This window comes from Rhinolophus sinicus, chromosome 16 (genome assembly GCF_057876585.1).
Source record: "Rhinolophus sinicus isolate RSI-liver-muscle chromosome 16, RSI-T2T, whole genome shotgun sequence".
Classification (NCBI taxonomy): Eukaryota; Metazoa; Chordata; class Mammalia; order Chiroptera; family Rhinolophidae; genus Rhinolophus; species Rhinolophus sinicus.
The window spans coordinates 64,982,044-65,003,603 of NC_142516.1; the positions used below are offsets into that span (position 1 = coordinate 64,982,044).

The window sequence follows — 21,560 nt, forward strand, 5'->3', positions numbered from 1 at the left end:
TCTACAATGCTGCAATGGCCATCCTTAGAGCTAAACCTTAGCACACATCGATGTCCTTAGGGATAAATATTTAGAAATGGAATTGCTAGCCCAAGGGTATATAATTTCTATCCATAAAGATTTCTCCCTTTTGAACTCCAGTTTGCATGATATGGGAGTACGGCTTTTCCTATATTGTTTTCTACATAGGATATACATTTTTCACTTCTCCTGACATTTTGGAAAACAGGGTTGACCATTGCAACTGAATTCCCCGTGTGCAAATGCTAACATAATGAAAGTTACCTAAGAATAAACTATATGACACATTGAAATAAATGAGACATCCAAGGAAATCTCAAACTTTTATTACTGTGATAGAAATTTACATTTACCTCCTTATAGTATGGGGGTGGGAAGTGGTGTGAAGTCCTCAGACTTCTACACCCAGGTAGACACATCTGCGTTACCCTCCGAGATTCCAGGCTAGAATGTGGCTGTTCTCTCTCTGTGTTGGCACGCTCCCTCCTCAGCCACAGGTGCCTCGTTGCAGCGATGCTAGGTTTCTGAGGGTTGAAACTCAGAAGCCATGCCTACGTGGAATTTCTGTGCAGTCTTGCCTTTTTTCCTACTCTGGAGGTTAGGCTAGACACAGTCAAGGGAAACTTCCAAATCTCCTTTATTTCCCTTTCTTAAAGCTTAAAGCAAGAGCCAGCCTCGGGGGAAACCGCCAACTTCCTGAGGCTCCTCTTTTGCTTTTATTGGACTTTGTTACCTTCAGCCCTAAACTGTTTTTTGCAGCCAAAAGTTCACTGCAAAAGCGTGAGGGGAAAAAAAGAGCGTGAAGGAAAAATGAGCTTTAAACTCTCTTTACTTGTTCCACTTGGCCTGGGAGCCTTCCCTAAACAACATGATAGGAGTTTTATGGTAACTACAGCTGGCACCGTTGGATGAATCAGATGCCAGATGAACACCCTAGGTACCAATCAATGCTCTTCATACCCCAGAAAAGGTGTTGATCAAAGTGCCCATGGATGTTGAATTCTGATGAAGTGCAACCAGCTTAGTGCTAAAAATGGATGGTGGTCCAATGTCTGATCTATCTTTAGAAAATTACCCAAGTTAAAGAATTAAAAACGGAATGTAATCTTACACCGATGCCAAGAGCAAACATTTGTTGAGTGCTTACCCCTTGCCAAGTACTGTGTTAAGTCTTTTTACAGGCATCTTCATCGTAACCTTATGAGGTTGTGTTAACACTGTGACAGCTGATTTTATGTGTCAACTTGACTGACCTAACAGACACTCAGATAGCTGGTAAAACATTATTTCTGGGTGTGTATGTGAGGATGCTTCTGGCAGAGATTAACCTTTGATTCAGTAGACTGAATAAAGGGATCCGCCCTCACCAGTGTGGCTGGCACCATCCAATTCATTGAGGTCCCAGATGGAACAAAAAGGTGAAGGAAGGGCAAATTCTCTCTCTTCTTGATCTGGGACACCCATCTTCTACTGCCCTTGGACATCTGAGTTCCTGGTTCTCAGGCATTCAGACTATAGGACTTAGAGCTGCAGCCCCCTGGTTCTTAGGCCTTTGGACTCAGACTGAATTATACCACTAGCTTTCCTGGTTCTATAGCTTGCAGTCAACTCATTGTGGGACTTCTTGGATTCCTTAAGTGCATGAGCCACATCCTATAATAAATCTCTTCATCTATCTGTCTGTGTCTCTATCTATCTGTCTGTCTGTCTGTCTGTCTGTCTATCTATCTATCTATCTATCTATCTATCTATCTATCTATCTATCTCCTATTGGTTCTGTTTCTCGGGAGAATCCTGATTAATACAAATACTACCCTAGTTCTCTGATACCAAAATACCTGTCCCCCTGGTGTTAAGTAGGGCTGCCCCCAGCCCTATACAACCAATAAGCTATTTCCTTTTTCTATAAATGTGTCTGTTTTCTATTTCCTATAAATGGAGTCATACAATCTGTATTATTTTGTGAGTGGCTTCTTTCACATAGCCTAAGGTTTTCAAGGCACATATACATGTTGTAGCGTCTTAAATTTAAATTCTGATGATGCCACTGTTTATTATTTTCTTAGAGACCCTACAGGAAGCTCTTTAGTCCATCTGCTCCAAATTTTTTTAGTTTTGTGCAGTATTATTTTCCTGTCATATATTTATGGATTGTATAGTTATCACCAGCCATATATTTAGTTGATGTGGCAGGAATAGTTATTAATGCCTGGCTTAAGCTTTGTGGAAGGAGGAACAATAATTATGCCTGGCAATAAGGGTGTATAAAGAAACCTTTGGAATTGTATTAGGTTTCCCATGTATGGTGTAAGATGTTTGGCTCCATTTTGTAAAATAAGAACAGCTATAGTAAACCTCCAAGTTTCCCTGAACAAATATTAATTTAGGTGGGTGCACAGAGGAAACGTAATTGTCAATTTTTACAAGAGAATGATCACATTGCCAAATGTCATTTTAAAAATACACTAATTTGGGGCATCATAGGAAAACAAACCTTTATGTAAGCTGTAGGAAAGGGGGGGGCATCAAAAAATAATAATTATAGAAAAATGATTAAGGCTCGAATTCACTAAATGGACATGCATTTCCCTTAAAATCTGACTGAAGAATTATATGTTTATAAGAGGAAAGTGTGAAGTTATGATTCAGGAAAAGAAGATTAAAAATCACCTATAAACCACAGAGATCTGTATATAGCAAAACAGGATCATGCTATTAGGTTGGTGAAAAAGTAATTGCGGCTTTTGCAGTTATTTTTAACCTTTTAAACCGTAATTACTTTTGCACCAACCTAATAGTATTTGGTAACCCGTTTTTCAGCCAACAGGTAATCCTGAGCACCCGGTCTGCTTGCTAATCTACTCCCAACATCTAATTGAATGAGCACACGGCTGTAATGAATTTCCTATTGTGGGGTACTTAGATTGTCTTCTGTTTTGCTGTGATTTTTTTTTTCATATTATAAACCACGCTCTGATAAATGTTTTTGTGTTTTAATCTTTGCAAGGGCCTTTATTATTTAGCAAGTTTACATTTCTGATGCAAATGGACAATTAAGTTTGAAAAGAGTTAGGGGCCGGGCAAGCATTGCTTTTTTTATACTCTTAATTTTTTATAATAAAAAGGTTGAAACAGAAAGTGGTTTATTTAACTTTTAATTTGTATGGCAAATTAAAAAAAAAATACTATTTCTGGCAAAGTCAATGGACTTTCCCCATGCTTCTTTAACTTCTCTGAAGTATAAAAAGGCATGGAAGGCTTTCCTTACAAACATCTCCCTCCTCTCCTGGGCTCCAAAGACCTATACTTTCTTGGGTCTCCTACTTTCATGACATTTCTTTTTAGCGCCTTTTGTTTCCTCGTCTTTTAAACTATTCTCTTCTGTGGCATGCAGGCTCTTAAAAATCAACTATCTTCTCTCCTCTTGCACTTGGGGTTTGCTTTGAATAGTTCTTTTACCATTGCTGTAGTACTAATGTTTTTCCAAAATTTCTGATATAACTGTAGTATCAGTTATTCAGTTGCAGTGTAGACTTCTGAGAATAGTTTAAGAAGACATTAACAGCTCAGTTAGAGTTATAGATTTTTTATATATACTGTAATTTGAATTTTTGAATTCCTTAGTATTTGCTTAGGAGTGGTTTGGATTTGCTGTCTCTCAAGAGACTTGGGTCCAAGAAGTTACCATCTGCAATTTGCAGTGAACAATTCATTAAAGCTGCAGTCTACAAACAGAAGTACATGGGGGGAATTCGAAGACTTTCTAAGGGGTAGGTAGCCATCCTTAGCTTTAAGTGACTATGTTTCCAGATTTTCAACTTCACTGTCTACTCTTCACTAACATTTTTTTTAAATTAAATTTATTGGGGTGACAACAGCTAGCAAAATTACATAGATTTCAGGTGTACAATTCTGCATTACATCATCTATAAATCCCATTGTGTGTTCATCACCCAGAGTCAGTTCTCCTTCCATCGCCATATATTTGATCCCCCTTACCTTCATCTCCCACCCCCCACCCCCCACCCCCCACCCCCCCCTTACCCTCTGGTAACCACTAAACTATTGTCTGTGTCTATGAGTTTCTGTTTCTCATTTGTTTGTGTTGTTCTTTTGTTGTTTTTGGTTTATATACCACATATCAGTGAAATCACATGGTTCTCTGCTTTTTCTGTCTGACTTATTTCGCTCAGCATTACACTCTCAAGATCCAGCCATGTTGTCACAAATGTTCCTATATCATCTTTTCTTACTGCCGAATAGTATTCCATTGTGTATATATATCACAACTTCTTTATCCATTCATCTATCGAAAGACATTTTGGTTGTTTCCATGTCTTCACTAACATTTATCTGTCTGAGATCGTGCTGTTTCTCCTTTTCCAATGTCTCCTTTCGTAATTGCCCCCTTTCTACTCTATAAAAGGAAGTCGGATCTCTATTTACTGTAAATATTTCTTAGGTCATTACTCTGAGGTCTAGAACCTCCAGGGCATCAAACAAAAAGGACAATTCAAAATATTGATTTTGGGGACACATTTTTCAATCAAGTCATCATCATCTCTGTCTTCCATACAAGTCATGACTTTTCTGATTTTGTGGCTCTTGTTCAGTGATTACTTATCAATATTTGCAATATATTTGTGTTGTTATAACCAATAACTGCTTTTATGATAAAATGGCACAGTTGGGTCGTTTTGACAGACTGCGTGGCCCCCAAAGCGTAAAATATTAATTCTCTGGCACTTGACAGAAAAGGTATCCAATCCTGTTCTAGTTGGTGGTGGGCCAATTCGCACCATTCATTCATTCAACTCGTTTATTTTGAGGGGAGTGCTTTTACATGCAAAGCGCTATGCTAGATGCTGCATTTGTGTGGATGGAAAAACTTCACGCTTGTGCAAATCTTGTTTTGGGGAACAGTTTTTGTACTAATTCACTGGATTTTAGCACTAAAGACCAAAATAATTCCTCAAGAAGTCCTGCTGAAAATGTCTCTCTCTTTCTCTTGAACTTTTAGGTTATAGGTTTTGCCTTTATTTTTATTTTCTTAACCAGAAGCTTGTTTGTTTCTCTGGGAAGGGGTCACAGGTATATTTCCTTCTTGTTATTAAGGCGTTGTAGGTAGATCTGTGTAAACCTTTCAAGCCTGAGAGACTGGTCTTCACTATTATTATCCGTGAGGAAGTCATCAGTTCTATTATCCTCAAATCTGTGGATACATAGAGTGTATGGAGAGGGGTAGAAGAATCATTTTCAGTGAACAGGTAATCAGGTTAAGTTTCAGTAACTGTCAGCATTGGTTACTTAGAAATATATTCATGGAACTCCGTATTTTAAAGTGGACTGAACTCAATCGGTATTCCTAAAAGCTTCATCTTTCCTGTTTAAAATTACTCTCTAAAGTGTTTTTAGAGCCTCTAAAGTGACTGCTTAATTCATCAATTATTTTTGATACACAGCATGTTGATTTTTCAATATGAAATGGCACTAAACTGTATTTCTTAGTCTCTTTCTGCCGTGCAGTCATAATAGTCCCCATAGCCCTTTTTAAAATTTCGATGAATCATATTTTATTCTTGTTGCTGGTAGATATTCAGCTTGTTTGCTTTTAATTTTGTATCTGCTGAACAACTTTCTGTCAGGTAGGGGTTTTTTTTTGGGGGGGGGGTTAAGCTCTTTTAATTGAATTTCTATTATTTTTCCTTATTACCGTGGAGTCTAACTTCCATTTATCTGAAAAGGGAAGGAGATTTGAGGGGAATAAAGCACTAATCATTTTCCTGTGAAAAGGATATTTCTGACACATTCTTACTGTGAGTTTGCAGTTCATGCCAAAAGAATGTTCAACATGAAATAGGTAATTAATCCAGACAGAATCTAGGAAAACTGAAAAGTGAACATCCCTGCAGGGAGCTCTTTGTGTCATTCTTTCTGTTCCTACAGAGAAATCAATGGAGTTTGCATTGGAAGATATTGTTCCCTGTAGGGAGGTATCTCAGGGAAGCTGCAGCTTCTCACATGGGGGAATGAAAGAGAAACCTAAAATCTCTGGCTACTGAGTAGTGAGTCCCGCGGGTGGCTTGATAGTCTAGATCAATCTGTTTAATAAATGCCTCTCTCTTTACTTGTGTCCCTTATGCAGTTCTAAGCCTCTTCTGTTCAGATATTATTACAATAGAATTACAAGTCTGCACTACAAACTGCCACACAGTTTTTCAGAAATACAGAACAATTAGGAAGGTCTCTGACGTACCTCTTTTGGAAATGGCATAGTGATGTTAGGGATTGTTCACACGAGAGCAGCTTTACCACATCAAGTACAAATATGTTTGGTTCGCTAAGGCACAGTTTGGGATTTAGAAATGTGCCTTTACATTATTTGCCACAAACAGGACAGAAGAGGAGTAACTCTAATAACACACCATCAGAATTACTGCCCTTTAGATTATAAGGGACTTAAAAAGCCAAACGCAATATTTATTCCTACTGTTTTCTACAGCACAGCCTTTTTAATAAACTAGTCTCAGACATCGACAGACTGAAATTGCTTACATAAACCTGTGCTAGTCATTTTTTAACCCCACATTATTAGGATAAGAAAGACTTATTTTTTCCGTTGCTTCTGCTCCATTGATTGTGTCTCCTGAAACTCGCTCTTATCCCCTATTATTGTATTTTGATAACAGAGGCACCCTGTTTTGTGAATTCTCTGTGCTGAATTAGCTGAAGAGGGCTTCACTGCATGATGATGACGAGTCCTTTAAGTGTGAAGGCAATTTCTTTGACCTTCATTATGAGAAGGGCAAATAAGGCGGTTTTCATAGCCTAAGAGGTTTTTATAAAGCTTTCCCTATTTAGAGTAAAGCATCAGGACAAAAGGAGTAGGCTGTTCTCAGGAATTTCTAGAAATAGCTTTTAGAAGTAAAATGAGAAGGTAGCTATCTGTTCCTCTGTGAAGGAACAAAGTCATCTTACAGCACAAGAATTCTACGCAAAGGCTCTGATGCTTTTGGGATTCGTTATGTTTTCCATTGGTTGTAACAGCAATAACCATCTTTTACAGTGTCTAAAGCACGTTTGCATACACTTGTCTCAATATGGCCTTTACTGTTAACCTGGTACCATACACAGAGCAAGTGTTACTGGTATTATTTCTGCTCTGCAGCTGGGGAAACAGACTGGAGGAGATGAATGACTTTGCCATAGTCACACAGCTACCAAGTGGGGGAGCCTGGAGTTTCGGACTCCAGTCATGTGCTCTTTCCAGTATACCACACTGTAGAGGGTCTTCTTAATCGGTACTGTTTAGTGTTGCTAAAATTCTTGTGGAAGAATAACATGGGAAAAGTATCATTGTCCCTGAAAAATAAAAATAGCAACAAAATATGCATAATGTAAGCACTTAGAATGGGGTGACTTCTCCAAAAAGAAGACAAAGCAAGATGTTGTGAGTCATTTCTACATAAATATTCCTATGCTGTATGTGCACAAGACCTAGGTATTGTTCCTCCTATTTTATTTATTTTTGCTTGTTTTTTCCCTTATTGTTGAATGGTGGATTTAGTATTGTAGACTACCATGTTTCTCTGAAAATAAGACCTAGCCAGACCATCAGCTCCAATGCATCTTTTGGAGCAAAAATTAATATAAGACGTAGGTCTTATTTTACTATAATATGAGACACTGGTATAATACCATATCATATCATGTCATATCATATCATATCATATCATATCACATCATATCATATATCATATCATACTGGGTAATATAACACCGGGTCTTATATAATATAATACTGGGTCTAATATAATACAAGACCTGGTCTTATATAGTATAATATAATATATAGTATAGTATAATGTAAGTATAGTATCTTGTATAGTATAATATAAGACCGGGTCTTATATATTAATTTTTGCTCCAAAAGACGCATTAGAGCTGATGGTTCACTTAGGTCTTATTTTCGGGGAAACACGGTAGTAGTTTCCTCAGCACTTTTAAGACCTTATTGCATGGTGTTTTGGTCTCGTTAATTTTGAAAAATCTGTTGTTACTCTGTTTCTTTAATTGCTTCTACATTTATTAATTGGAATTCTTTTGTAAGGAAGAGCTGCTCCTTCTCTTTTATTCATTCATTCATTCATTCATTTATACTAGTGTAAACTCATGGATATTTATTTGGCCTTTGGGAACTCTTTCAGATTGGCTCCTATGCCCTTTCAATAAGTCCACATCCTTTTTTGAACACTTCCTTACTTTCTGGCACCATAAGGTGGTCCAGACTTAAGTTATATTTTCTCTACCCCAGCCTTGGAATCAACCACTTCTCCAAGCCCCATTCTAAAATTAAACTTCGTTAGGATGCATGGACTCATGTAGTGAAATTTTTCTTTTGTCACAAACTCATTTTTAGAAGGGCTTATTTTATTTTTTCAATGCGAATTATTTGGGTTACGTGTTATGGGAGTTTCCTTCAAGAGTGGTCTAGGTGCCCCCAGTTCACTGCCATTTTTTATATTAATTTCTCAGTTTAGTGATTTCCAGTTCAACCATTACACTAAGGGTATATCATGTCAAGGGATGCTGGTTTTATGTGGGGGTCTTAATTCCAACTCCCCAGCTTTTGTAGGCTGAAGGCTATATCGCCTCTTTCCATGTGGGCATTTAAACACAAGCTATTAGGTTATAGAAACTGCTAGCTTCCTTACAATACCTCAATGCAGGTATTTCCTTCTTTGTTTCTTTTTCAGTCATTTTAGCTATGGCCCTCATATTGCTGGAACCAGAAGTCAATCTGTTTTTTGAAAACAGACAAGTCATTGGGTAATGAGCAGAACAAGGCAGTAAAGGCCAGGAGCCTGATTAATCTGATGTGATTGAACAGATTGCACAGGTCAAAAGGCTAGTGGGTCCAATCCACATGGTCCAAGGAGATGGACATAGCAAGATGGTAATAGGTAGAATCCAAGAAGCTCTCAGGGCCCGAAGATCTAGTCAAGAATCACCCAGGGCTGGGAAGGTCAGAGAAAGCAGCCTTGTTTATTTACCTAGAGGCTTCCCTCTTCCTGATTATGAATGGGCAAGCCTGTATTTGCAAATATCGCCTACAGGTGTATACCTATACCTTGTGTAATTACACTTCAGGCCACAATTCATGGCTGGGAGTCTAGAATATTTTCTCATAGTCGGTAGGTAGAGTACCATTTCAGGCATAACTTTTCAAACTTACTAGGAAGTAGACTTTAAAAAAATTTTTTGTAAACGCATGGAAATACTTGGAGAATGTAGCCTCACTCCCCACCCACCACCCATGGAAAGGGCAAGGCCGTTTTTGTGCTTCTGTAATTGGTGTCCAGAGAGCTTTTTTGTTGATCTGCAAAGTACATCAGAATGTCGGGGAGGCCATACTTCCTCCTGGCATTTGATTTATGGGAACATTCAAATGGCAAAGCTGTTGTTGACCAACCTCGCATCTGAGTTATAGACCTTTCCTTTCCCTTTTGCCTGCAGGATATTTCTCTATGGATGTCTTTCCATCAACTCAAATTAAACCGTTTCAAACAGAGCTCTTTACCCCCATCTCCTGCAAATGTGCTCATTCTTTCGGTTTCCTCTCCTTTTTAATGTGATTTTTTATTCACCACCAATACTCCACTTTCCAATATGTTCTCCAAGTTCTTCTAATTCTTTTCATCTCTACCTCAGATTTGCCATTCCTCAGGCTTCAGTACCCTCAGTCGCTAAGTACTGGTAATCCGTTCATACTTATTACTGTGCTAAGTAGTGAGGAAAGAAATCTAAGACGTGGTCATTGTGTTTAAAAAATTTAATAGCTAGTTGAGGAGACAACTTACATTCATTGAAAGAGTGAACAGTACTAGACAGTATATAATTAAATGCTAAATTGGGTGATACAGAGTTTTAGATGTTAGAAATTGGGGGAAAGAAAGGGTAAAATGAGGGCTTGAATTATAAGAGAAAACTTCATTGTGGAAGTGGGATTTGAACTGAATCGAAACAACATAGATTGGAATTGGATAGGCTTTCAAAGTGAGAGGAAAGCACGGACAATTAGTGAGTATATTGAGCATGATGAGTTTTTTAGAAAACTTTTGAGGCTGTTTATGTTATTGGAATTGGAGAGACAGAGGTAGATGACCGCTTTGACTTCAGCTATAAGACTACCAGACAAATCTTTTAAAAATTGCATTTTAATTTTATTTATTCCCCAATTCAGAAGTGTCCAGAGGCTGCCTTTTTTATCTGCTTGTTTGTTTGCTTCTGGTTCACATTGTTTTGGTATTCCAGGTACTCCCGGCTGCTTGAGCCTTTCCTCTCTCGTACTCTTGCTTTTTGTGCCTATAACATGCTGCTTTTTGTGTTTTGACTATGTTTTCCATTTCCATGTGTATTGTCTGCCTCATTTTTGTCCATTCCTCCTTCAAGTCCCATCCTATGACTTACGGCTTCCTGATGCTCTCTGATGACTCCTAGCTACTGACATACCTTTTCCTCCTAGATTCCTCTTGAAACTATTTCCTGTTGGACATAGTTCCCAATCTAATCATTTACCTTTTGTTTTCCAATAATTTAGAATTACATATAGATTTCTTTTTGACAAGATGCTAAGTTCTTTGAAGAGTTAGATTATGTTTTATATTTTACTGTTCCTCTTAGTATTGTATACTACTCTGAGTATGTACTCAATGTTGAGTGGAAAGCTTTTAAGGAAAATTTTTTAAAATTTCAAACACTGATAATTTTTAATATTGGAGCTACTTCTTTGTTGTAAATGTGCCTATTTTTCTGCTTGGCATATAGTACTACCCTTAGCAAATGTTAATGGAATCCAAATTTTTAGTGGATTCCAAGTCGAAGAACTTTTTCCTGCTATTTCATGGAAAGTAGAAAATAAGAGCAAAAGTACTGAATCCAACTTTTCAGATACTTTTTCTTCTATCTTCGTTGAGCCTCTCCTTAATCTGTGTCCTTAGGCATATATTATTCATTTATCTTTGACATCTTTTCACTGACTACCTCATGTAGCTTTTCTAAATAATTTATGTGTATAGATGGAGATAAATTGTATATGTTAATTCAAGCTTAAGAGAAGAGATTGGAGTATTTTAGAAAGATTAATCCTTGTTAAACTCTGTCTAATTGATCTGTGTTGGCACTGTTCCTGCCTGAGTTTTAAAATTTTAATAAAATATCTGGAAGTGAAGAAATCATCTGTTGTAGTTGGAATTGAAGTTAAGACATTTGAATATCCATATAACTAGATACTGAAGTGAACTAAGAATACTTGGTTTAAGGAAACTGGGTCAATTTAAGAATAACATTTTTGTCGGGCTTTTATTTTATTACTTAACAGCCTCTTTAAAAATCTGAAGTGACTTTTAAAACAAAGTCCTAAATTATTATTTTAAATAATCTAATCTCCTACCTCCTTTAAAAGTTTGTAAGATAATTTAAGAGTGTTTAATTTATATACATATTAACATCCCAATTTTCTGAATGGTGATGTAGTTTCAACAGAGCTGAAAAACTACAAGAACTGTTTTAGAAATGGCTTTAGAAATGTCCTAGTATTATCTTACCCTTTGTTTCAGAGACCGATTCTTCAACAATGTATGTAGCTAATCTGGAGTTTAATTTTGTGTGTGTGCACACGTGTGACACAGAGAGAGAGAGAGAGAGAGAGTTTTATTTCCGTGGTTACCCAAAATAAAGTAGTAAAAACAGCAATTGTTTGAGGCAGGCTGGATCTTCAACAGCAGTTTATATTGGTTTAAATAATTTCTTTTGAGGGGGTGATAATTTATCAAATCTTAACTTCTGGGAATGACCTTGTTCTGAAGTTTCCTTATAATAAGAGAAAGTGCTACTTTACTAATGGCTTCGTAGGAGTTGGGATTTTCTTTGGCATTGACTTTTTATTTGTTTCACAGGTGGTTTGTATTCGCTCCACTTGGAATGCTCTCTCCCCAAAGCTGAGCTGTGACACGAGACCTCTCATTTTGAAGACCCTCAGTGAGCTGTTTTCTCTGGTTCCTTCCTTAACAGTCAATACAGCTGAATATGAGGTATGCATTTGGAGCTCAATAAAGTGTCTGTTTCTACATTGGAAAGACATGTGCTTTCTAATAACTTTTGCAAAAAAAATATTTGTAATCTTTTGCCAGAAATCCTTTAGAATTGTTTGTTCTGAGAACCTGTTGATATCTTTATGGACTCTTAGGAGTAGGAAGATATCCACCCTTATCAATTCTGTGTCTTTAAAATTTATTTTCATAAAGGATACCAAGTTTTTATTGTGCGAGTACGGTCAAGATTTTAAAAAGTCAGTATGTTAAAAGTAATGTTTCTAAAATTTAGAATTCATGAGGCCAACAGTTTAAATTCATTTTGTTGGTATTTTAAGCTCTAAATAATGTACAAAGATGTTAAATAAAGCAGGACAGATTCTCCCAGTAGTATAGACATATTGTCATTTGTGCTTTGCTCCTAGCTTTGCCATAGAGATTTGATTTTTACATGTTAGTTCACGTTTTCTACCTATATCTGTCCTCTTCATCTATACTCTTCAGTGAGGATGATTATAAAATCAAGCCATCTTAGAATAGGAAAACAATTTTATGAACTACTCATTGTCATTGTAATGATTGAAGCACTTAGTAAAAGATGCTTTGCTATAAGCTTTATATATTACTGCTTAACATTTTCTTCATTATCTCTTCTTTGAGTGAAATTGAGACGCTGGCAAATTCATTTGTATTTCTACTTTGGTAGCCATATTCCCTTTCATGCTCGCCTTTTTTCTTTTTCCTTCAAAGAGCAGCAGTTGGTTTTCACTCGAAGTCTTGGTGGACTTTTAGTTTGATTCAGTGCTTCACAGACTGATAAACTACCCCTCCATCAGATTCCAGTAATTGTCCCTTTTATGTTTTAGATCACACGATAATGCAGGATTATGGGATAATACTTCTAATCATTCTGAAAACCCACAGTGAATAAAATCAAATTTGTTCTTACTGAAGATGCAATACCTAGCACAATGCCTGGCACATAATATATATTTAGTAAGTAGTTAATGAATGCATCATTGAATCAATACAGGATATCGTGAGTTTATTCTCATATTTGGACTTTTGTTCTAGGTATTAAAAAAGAATCATTTTGAGTCTCCTAGAGTATATAGTTCACCAAGAAGTCTTTTTTATGGCAACTTTTCATTGCTATATATCTTTATGTTGTCGGAAAGTCTGCCAGGCTACTGAAAAGGAACTAAGACTGAAAATCAAAGTGAGGACATGTTGTTTATGTTTATTTTCTGTCTTTAAGGACTGAACTCATATACTTTTGTGTTGCTTATATTTTGAATTATTCAGATTTCACTACAGGTTAATTTATGAAGTGGTTTGTGTGTGGGGTTTTATGTTTGCTACCCAATGGCTATTAATTGTCTTTTGGATTAGGTTTTCTTCTTCAGATTTTACATTCTTTCCACTGGCAACTTGTTTTGCTTTATCTTCACGCGTATATTAATATTTAAGCTTCTCTGTTGTTCAGATAGACTGCTTTGGGGCCATTCCATCTATCCGTTTCTTCCCTTCGGTGACCATAATCTACTTGGAAGCTGAAGAAAAGAAATGTAGAGGGAGGGGCCCACCTGGTGGCTCAGGTGGTTGGAGCGTCGCGCTCCTAATGAGGTTCGATTCCCATATGGGCCAGTGAGCTGCGCCCTCTACAGCTAAGATTGTAAACAACAGCTCTCCCAGGAGCTGGGCGGCCGTGAACAGCCAGTGCTCCACGTGAGCGCAAGGCTCATCATACCAGCATGGGCCAGGGAGCTGTGCCTACACAACTAGACTGAGAAACAACGGCTTGAACCGAAGTGGAGGGGGGAAGACGGGAGAAAGGGGGTTAGGGAAAAAAAAAAAAGAAATGTAGAGGGGAGACCTCTCTCTGTCTGTCCCTCTTTTTCTCTGTCCCTCTTTTTCTCCCTCTTTTTTACTCCCAATCTCCTCCTTCCCATCCCTCCTTCTCTTGCTTTCTCCCTCCCTCCTTCCCTGTGTATTTACATAATTTATTTTCTTTTAACTACTTAGAGTTTGTTTGCATGTAAGCCAGAGTTGAACGTAATTTTCCCAAAGTATTTCATAGGTCACTGCTATACCTAGTCACCTCAGTGCCTTGTGTTTGCCTAAAATGAAATCTGACCTCTTTACACTTCATCAGTATGGCCTTTAGAATCTGGTCTCACTCTGCTTTTTTGCCTCCTGCACTCCAAGAAAACTGAACCACTTGGAATTTCCAAAGTTGCCTCCAAACTTTTCTATTTCCTTTCCTTTGTTCATGTTGTTCTTTCGGCTAGAATTACTTCCTTTTTTCAACTCTAATTTTAAAAATCTATTTTAGGATGTAAAAAATTGGTTTAATTTATCCCATCCTTTGAGAATATTTTTGTAATCTCAAAGTTTTTTTAATCTATACTTTCCTAAGAACATTTATTTCTATTTCATGCTACATGATATATCTACACACTATTTTCCTTGTTAAATTACAAGCTTGTTGAAAATAGAGTCCATGTTTCAGTTAGTGTATTTTCTGAATTGTTTTGCAAAGTGCTTGGTACGTTTATTCACAATTTATTAAAATTGTACTAGGCTTTAGAGATACTAATAAACAAGAATAGATACTATTTTAAAGTACCTATTATATTTCGGCACTCTTCTAGTTATTTTATACCAATTACTTCTAATATCTGACAGGAAGGTATTATTTTTAATTTTATAGCTAAAGAATCTGAGCCTTTGAAAGGTCCATCCATTCATTAAGCAAATATTTATTGAGTATCTGCTATATGCCGGACAAGTAACTTGACCAACACTGTAGTTTCTAAGTGAAAGCTGGTGTCTAAACCCAGGACTTTCTAGCTCCAGAGCCTATATTTTTCCATTATACCATATTGTCATTCCCTGCCTTCCAAAATCTCAAAAGCTGGTAAAGAAAGTAGACCTGAGCTATAATAATTACAATAACATTTGCTGAGTACAGTTAACCAAAGGGATATGAGAGGTGGTGGTGAAAGTGACCAGCACTTTTAGGAATTTAAGGAAACATTATTGAGATGGTGCTATTTGATTACAATTTTGAAGAATTAACAAAATGTTACATCCCATTGAAGTTTGGACAATGGAATATGCAAAGGCAAGGAGGTGTAGGAAAGCCTTATATGATTTAGAAGGGCAAGAAGTTAGATGTGGCTGAAATAACAAGACATTGAGCGTTAGAAGATAAATGACTTTTTATGCTCAATTATTTATTAAATGTTTGTCATTTGAGAAACTGGGTTTTATGTTCTTTATGTCCTGGGCTTTATGATCCAGGCCTTTATATGGAAAGGACAATCACTGCCCTATGGAGTGTATGACCTACTAGGGAGTGTATGACCTACTAGGGAGTTAACACACACACACACACACACACACACACACACACACACAATTACACTAGATGCTCAAGTATGCCATGTGCCATATGGCGCTTGTACTGGGGGATCAGGAACAGTGGCATGAAAGAGAGGAGTGACATTTGTACTAGGACTTGAGAGGTCAGTAAGAAGTGGTTATTTTCTAAATTTAATCATCTTACAGTCTCATGATGTTTAAAATATCCATGTGTTTAAATGATGAGTCTGTTTCTGAGTATATTCATTTTATGAATGATGGGCAAATATAGAATAAGTCAGTTACTAATGATACCATTTTTAAAGTGATTTAATTTCCACTATTTGCTACTTTAGATTATTTATGTTCAGTTTTATCTTTGTCTTAAAATTTTATTCTGGTGTTTGTTGATGTTTCAGAATTTTAAAGTTCAAGTCCTCAGCTTCCTCTGGACCCACACTCAAAATAAGGTACTGTCACAAGGGGTGTCAGTAAAATAGAACCAAGCTAGGAAAGAGCTATCAAATAAGATTCTTAGAATAACAAATACATATCACTCCCTTGAAATGATGGCTTCTTGATTTTAAAAGAATTATGACTATTAATAAATTTAGGTTTTAAATATTATCCTCAATTTACGCTTGTTAATACGTTTTCACCACAAAATACATCTTCTACTTTGTGAAGCTGACATTTGAAGAGAGACTGTTACCATTGTCTCATATTTTTAATGGTCCTTCACCTTTCCTGCTTTATCCCTCCCCTCCCCCCACCAATAAGCATATCAAACAGAAGTCCAGTCCATTTTTGGGATGTAGTTTCCAATCAAGGAATATAGAGAAGAGGAGGTCAGTGATGTAATGCCTGACTCATGCGTGAAAGAGCTTCGATTCTAAAAGCTAATTTTCTCCGTGAGTACCTGGCATCAGAATCCAGTTCCAGGCGTATCAGGCTCGAAACCATTACACCTTCCACTAAGCCATACTACTGCACGGGGCCTCAACGATTATGAGATACTTTATGTTTAAGGTCCAAACGAGGATAAAAGAATACTGCTTTGGATCCCTCTGCCCAGTGCTGTTTTCTCTCTATTGTTAACTGGGACAGATTAAGCAAGGCTTGAGTACTATTTTTTAAAGCTCTGATGGTAGAACTTTGAGGGTGGTGAGAGAAGACTTTCTTCCTCCAGAATTGATGTTTAATCTATGTTATTTGTTTTACCTTTACCCTCTCTAGGACCCAGTTGTAGCAAGCGCTGCCTATAAATCGCTCTCACACTTCAGTGCCAGAGAGCACACCATTCTTCATCTACCTGAACAGGTAGGCCTTTCTGCTTTCTCACTGATATCTCTTTACTGCTGGGTTTTACAACTTTACTTGTATCCCCTCCTCTTAGGAGATGCGTACCTGATGGATGTGGATGTAACTGTACATATGTTCTCTGTCAAAGATAAGAATTTATATTATCTGTTTAATCTGTAAAAGACTTTAGTGGTCTTAGTCGTCACAGATAATGAATTTAAATCTCTCTGAAGCAGATGGAAGACCCCTGTGGTTCCAATGGAGTCTCCTTAAGGTGACAGGGTGTATGACTGTGTATGTGAGCCCTTGGCTTCCTCCAGAGGATCTGACACTGTGGGAACCACATTGCCAAGTCAGTGCGCCATCTTGGACTTCAAATCCAAGCATGGCCTGCACTGACTAGGGTTTATACTACCTGTGCAGCCAAAGAATTGCGTTTGTGACACAGCATTGAGATGCCACGTGAGAAGATCTGCTGTTTATTAGTTTAGTGTGAAATGACGTGTAGGTTAGCCCCAGAGAACTTGATGAGGAAAGTGTCACTGTCTTTTAAGGGTTAACACATAGTGTGACATTATCTTAGTATTTACATGAAATGAAAAACATACAACCTTTTCTAGTATCTACCTAACATAACCAGCTTTAAATTATTAGGTTACCTAATATAATCAGCTTTAAATTATTAGGTTACCTAATATAACGAGCTTTAAATTATTAGGTTATGTTCTGGAGTTAAGGGTCCGATTTCACATTTAGTGTTACTGCTAATTTAAATGCACTCAAGTGCATACACATGTTTATTGAATGCCTTAGAGCAGGGGTGTCCAAACTTTTTTCAACGGTTTTCACCGAGGGCCATATGCGGTAAAATACACAAACAGCCAGGCCACTCACTCAAGGTGAAGTACGTATTGCCTCACCTGGTTTATTTAAGTGAACTAACTATATTTTTGGAATTTGCTGTGGGCCAATAAAAAAATGGATTGCGGGCCATAGTTGGCCCGTGGGCTGCAGTTTGGACACCCCTGCCTTAGAGTGTAAGGCAGACATTCTGTTCGAAGAAGTTATGTGTAACATTACCCAGAATCTGTCCATGAGGTCAGATGGCAAGAAGTTTTGGTATGAGTTTCTTGGGATCTTCAGGCATTAAAATGTGTTGACTTTTTCTTCTAGATTGAGTTTGTATGGAGATTAGATGGCAGTAAGAACCAGGCAGACCTCTGTTAACTGACCTGAATAGGGGCACCACATAAGCAGGACTGAAGGACAGGCTCTTTAAAACCAAATTCTAAGTAAGGAAGGGTTTCCCGTGTTGTCGAGGACTCAACAACTGATTGGCCGGCTTGTCATGCAGTTATTGCAATGGGAAGCCTTAAGAAAAAGAAATTTTATGAGCCTATGACTCATAAAATTAAAAAGATGGGGCTTCAGACTGCTCTGTGATAACTAACAATACCCATAGCTTCTTAAAAAAAAAGAAGGAAAGAAAGAAGGTTAAAAAAAAAAGCTGCATGTAAATTTCTTGTGTGAACTCCTACCAATAGATTAGCTGCAGCATCTGGGAAGATGCCATTTATTAATAAATTATAATTTTTAATAAGCAATTGCTAATTTAGATCACAGCATAACAACTACCTTTATTTTTAGCTATTATTCTTATAATATTCCAGCCAGAGTAATAGCTTTTATTAAACAATGTTCACATAGTATTCACTATTTAAATATTGACATGTTTATAATTTTTCTTACTTTAGGGTTATAGCCAGTTTCTGATTATATTTGTTAGAGTTTATACTCAGATAAATGCTATACTCGATTATTAGATATTTTCTTAATCTAACTCTTCTGTAGTTTCTGATCCCTGAATAGCCATAATTAGTTCTTTATACCTTCCGACATAAAGATTAGTGATGTACTTAGAGTTGGGGCTTCTGTGTATGCTTGCATTTTCACCATCAGAATGTGAAGAGCTGTAAAGGAAATCTCGAAGGCTTATCCTTTTTTAGCCATGGTGTTCAACCTTTTCTTCTGCCCTGACCCCTTCTGGGATATGACTCACTCCCCAAGGTAACAATGGTTCACTATTGTGGATATTCTCAAGTGGGATTAAGATGAGGTGACATAAGAGGTTTGAAAACTGTCTGCCTCTGATGCCCATATTTGATGCCTCCTCATGAAGAATCATTGCTTCCGAGACTGCACCATGCATTCTTCTCCTTATGGTTGGTTACTGATTTTTGGTTTGGCTGTTGGAACACCTAAGGACCAAAAATCCAGAATGTGGTCAGTGCGTGTTCATATCCCAAACAAGTCCCCGAAGCTAAGGAGACAACCGCGTCTGCTCCCCACCTCTGTTTTGTATGTGAAATTGAGGCTCATTTTCTAGAAAAGCTTGTTTTCAGTTATTTCAAAAGTGCCTGCCAGGTAGGGACTTATATAAACTAAGATTCTTTGTTAGAGATTACTCACTTTGCACCGAGGGTAATTTCATTTACTCACAAAATTAAAGGTTACCTGTACCTTTCCGGTGCAAGTACATCCACATTCTCTCTTTCTGCTTGTGGAAACTTGTGGCATAATCTTCCAAATGAGCACAGTATGAATTCCAAGTAGACATTTTTTTAAAAAAAGATATAATTTATCCTTATCAACATGGCTCCTTTTGGAGATTATAATTCAGCTACTTTTGTAAGCTCTACCCTTCTTTGAATTTATTAGAGAAAGATTTCTTGTTGATTGATGCAGCAATTTAAAACTGAAACTTATTGAAAACTAACAGGCTGGTAGAACAAAAGGTAGTAGAGGAGTGGCAGACATTAGAAAAAAGGTTTAGGGTTGGATAAGACATTGCATCTAAGGTAAGATGGAACATGTCATTGAATAGTAGAGCTGAATGAGACACCATGTGAGTGAGAGATTTGAATACCAAATTTATTAACTCATCTTCCTTGTCATTGGTTTGTTATTAGGAAGCTATGTGAGATTATTGGTGATAGACACTTAAGATTTGCATTCGTTTAATAATTATTTATTGGACGTATACTAAGTACTAGGCCATTTTATGCGCTGGGAATGTGGATGAATCCATGTTTCACTGGTTTGTGAAAATGTCATTGTTAATCACTTGAAACATGCATATCTAAAGTTGGTCAAAAAAATTGGGGGAGCTTCTATGTGGACTTGTTGATTCTAATGTTAAAAATTAGACATGAATGCTTTCTCCCTTTTGGTTTCTATTTCTTTGTTCTTTTTAGCTATTTATCGTTCTCCTCTGCCTTCCTTAGTGCAAAAATAAACAAACAAAAAACTGTAGAGAATTGTTTTTCTGGTAAAACAATCAGTAATACATAAACATGTAGATAGAAAATTGACTCTGACTTGGGTTCATTAAAAAATATTCAGCTGTTTAAAAATTAAACTTTTTATTATAGAAATCTTAAGATAAATTGTGTTGTTGATTTCTGGAGTTAATTTTAGAAGTGAGTAATATAAAAAAACTCATTATGCATGCTGAGTTGGTATTAATATGGTGTAACCTGTTCGGCTTTGACTTAAATGAATGTCACTGCATTCATCAGAAGCTGTTTCTCTTTTTAAATGAATGTATGCAGATACTTGACATGTTCCAAATAAAATCCTCTGTTATGCACAAACTCCTGGATTTTCATAGGTTATACACACACACCGGTGGTTGAAAGGTTATCTGGTTCAGAACCCATAGTGAGGCATTTTGTAGGACAAACTTTCCAATATTCAATTTGAAGCAGATTTTAAAAGCAATTTATCATTTTATATTTGGCTCTCCATTTAAGTTTCTTCAATAAAGCATAGCTATAATTGGAAGGACATAGTTGTATGCGTACATGCATGCATGTGTGTTTTAAATATATGTATGGTTTTCCTGGGTATTTTTGCAGCTAATATAATGTAATTTCCAAAATTATATAATCTTAATGTGTATTTTCTCATATGATGTCTCTTGATTTTCCTTAGTTGTAACTCACATTGATCATATTCAGTTGCTGCACACAAACCAAAGGAAAAAATTAGAGCCAGCATAGGGAAGCTGGAACAAATAATTCTAAGAGATGAGCAGAGGAGGACGGAAAAGTAATGGAACCAAGGTCTAACAATAAGTGCTAATTTGTTCAGGAGAATGAACTCACCTTTGAAGAAACAGAATTTAAGGAGTAATCATACCATTATTAGTAGGCCACTTGTGTCATCTATACTTAAATTATCATATATCTGTAGTTTCTTTGTTAAACATATGCATATGTAAGATGCAGGCATATGCTGTTTACAATATAGCAGATAATATAGGCATTCAGTTATGTGAATGTGAAATAAGACAAATTAAGCTGAATGAGTGGATCAATTTTTTTTTTTTTTTATCCCCAACCTGGTAGGTCTTTCTGTAGTGGGTCTCAGAAATGCGGATGGTCTGGGTACTATGACTCCTTTTAAGTAATTTAGGTTGAACAGAAAGACTGGATAGGCTAAAATGTGTGCATAAATGATTGTATTCCTGTTATACTAAATAATTCTGGAATTAGAAGCACATGGTCGTTTGGCATAGTTCATTCACCAGTTAAGGTCCCGCTGAAGGTGGTGGGGCTTCTGCTTCTTATTCTTCTGCTTTTGCTGCTAACACCTCTGACCCCTCTCCCCTCTCCCCTTTCCTTTTCGCCTCTTGTATCCTTCCTTGCTCCCTCCCTGCTTCCCTCCCTCCCCCCTTCCTTTCTTTTTAAACAGCTTTATTGAGACATAATTCACCCA

At 36.9% G+C, this 21,560-nt stretch overlaps 1 protein-coding gene across 2 annotated transcripts in view; it reads left to right on the top strand.

Moving 5' to 3' along the window:
- FOCAD (focadhesin) overlaps nucleotides 1–21,560 on the top strand; it is a 274,355-nt gene that overhangs the window by 151,536 nt on the left and 101,259 nt on the right. For both annotated transcript variants that reach the window (XR_012495704.2, XM_019750360.3), the window contains 3 exons: nucleotides 11,979–12,113; nucleotides 15,899–15,949; nucleotides 16,716–16,799. Coding sequence is in view for 1 of the 2 variants with exons in the window: in XM_019750360.3 (XP_019605919.3) it covers nucleotides 11,979–12,113; nucleotides 15,899–15,949; nucleotides 16,716–16,799 (270 nt within the window). In the remaining variant the exon portion in view is untranslated. The remainder of the gene's footprint in view (nucleotides 1–11,978; nucleotides 12,114–15,898; nucleotides 15,950–16,715; nucleotides 16,800–21,560) is intronic.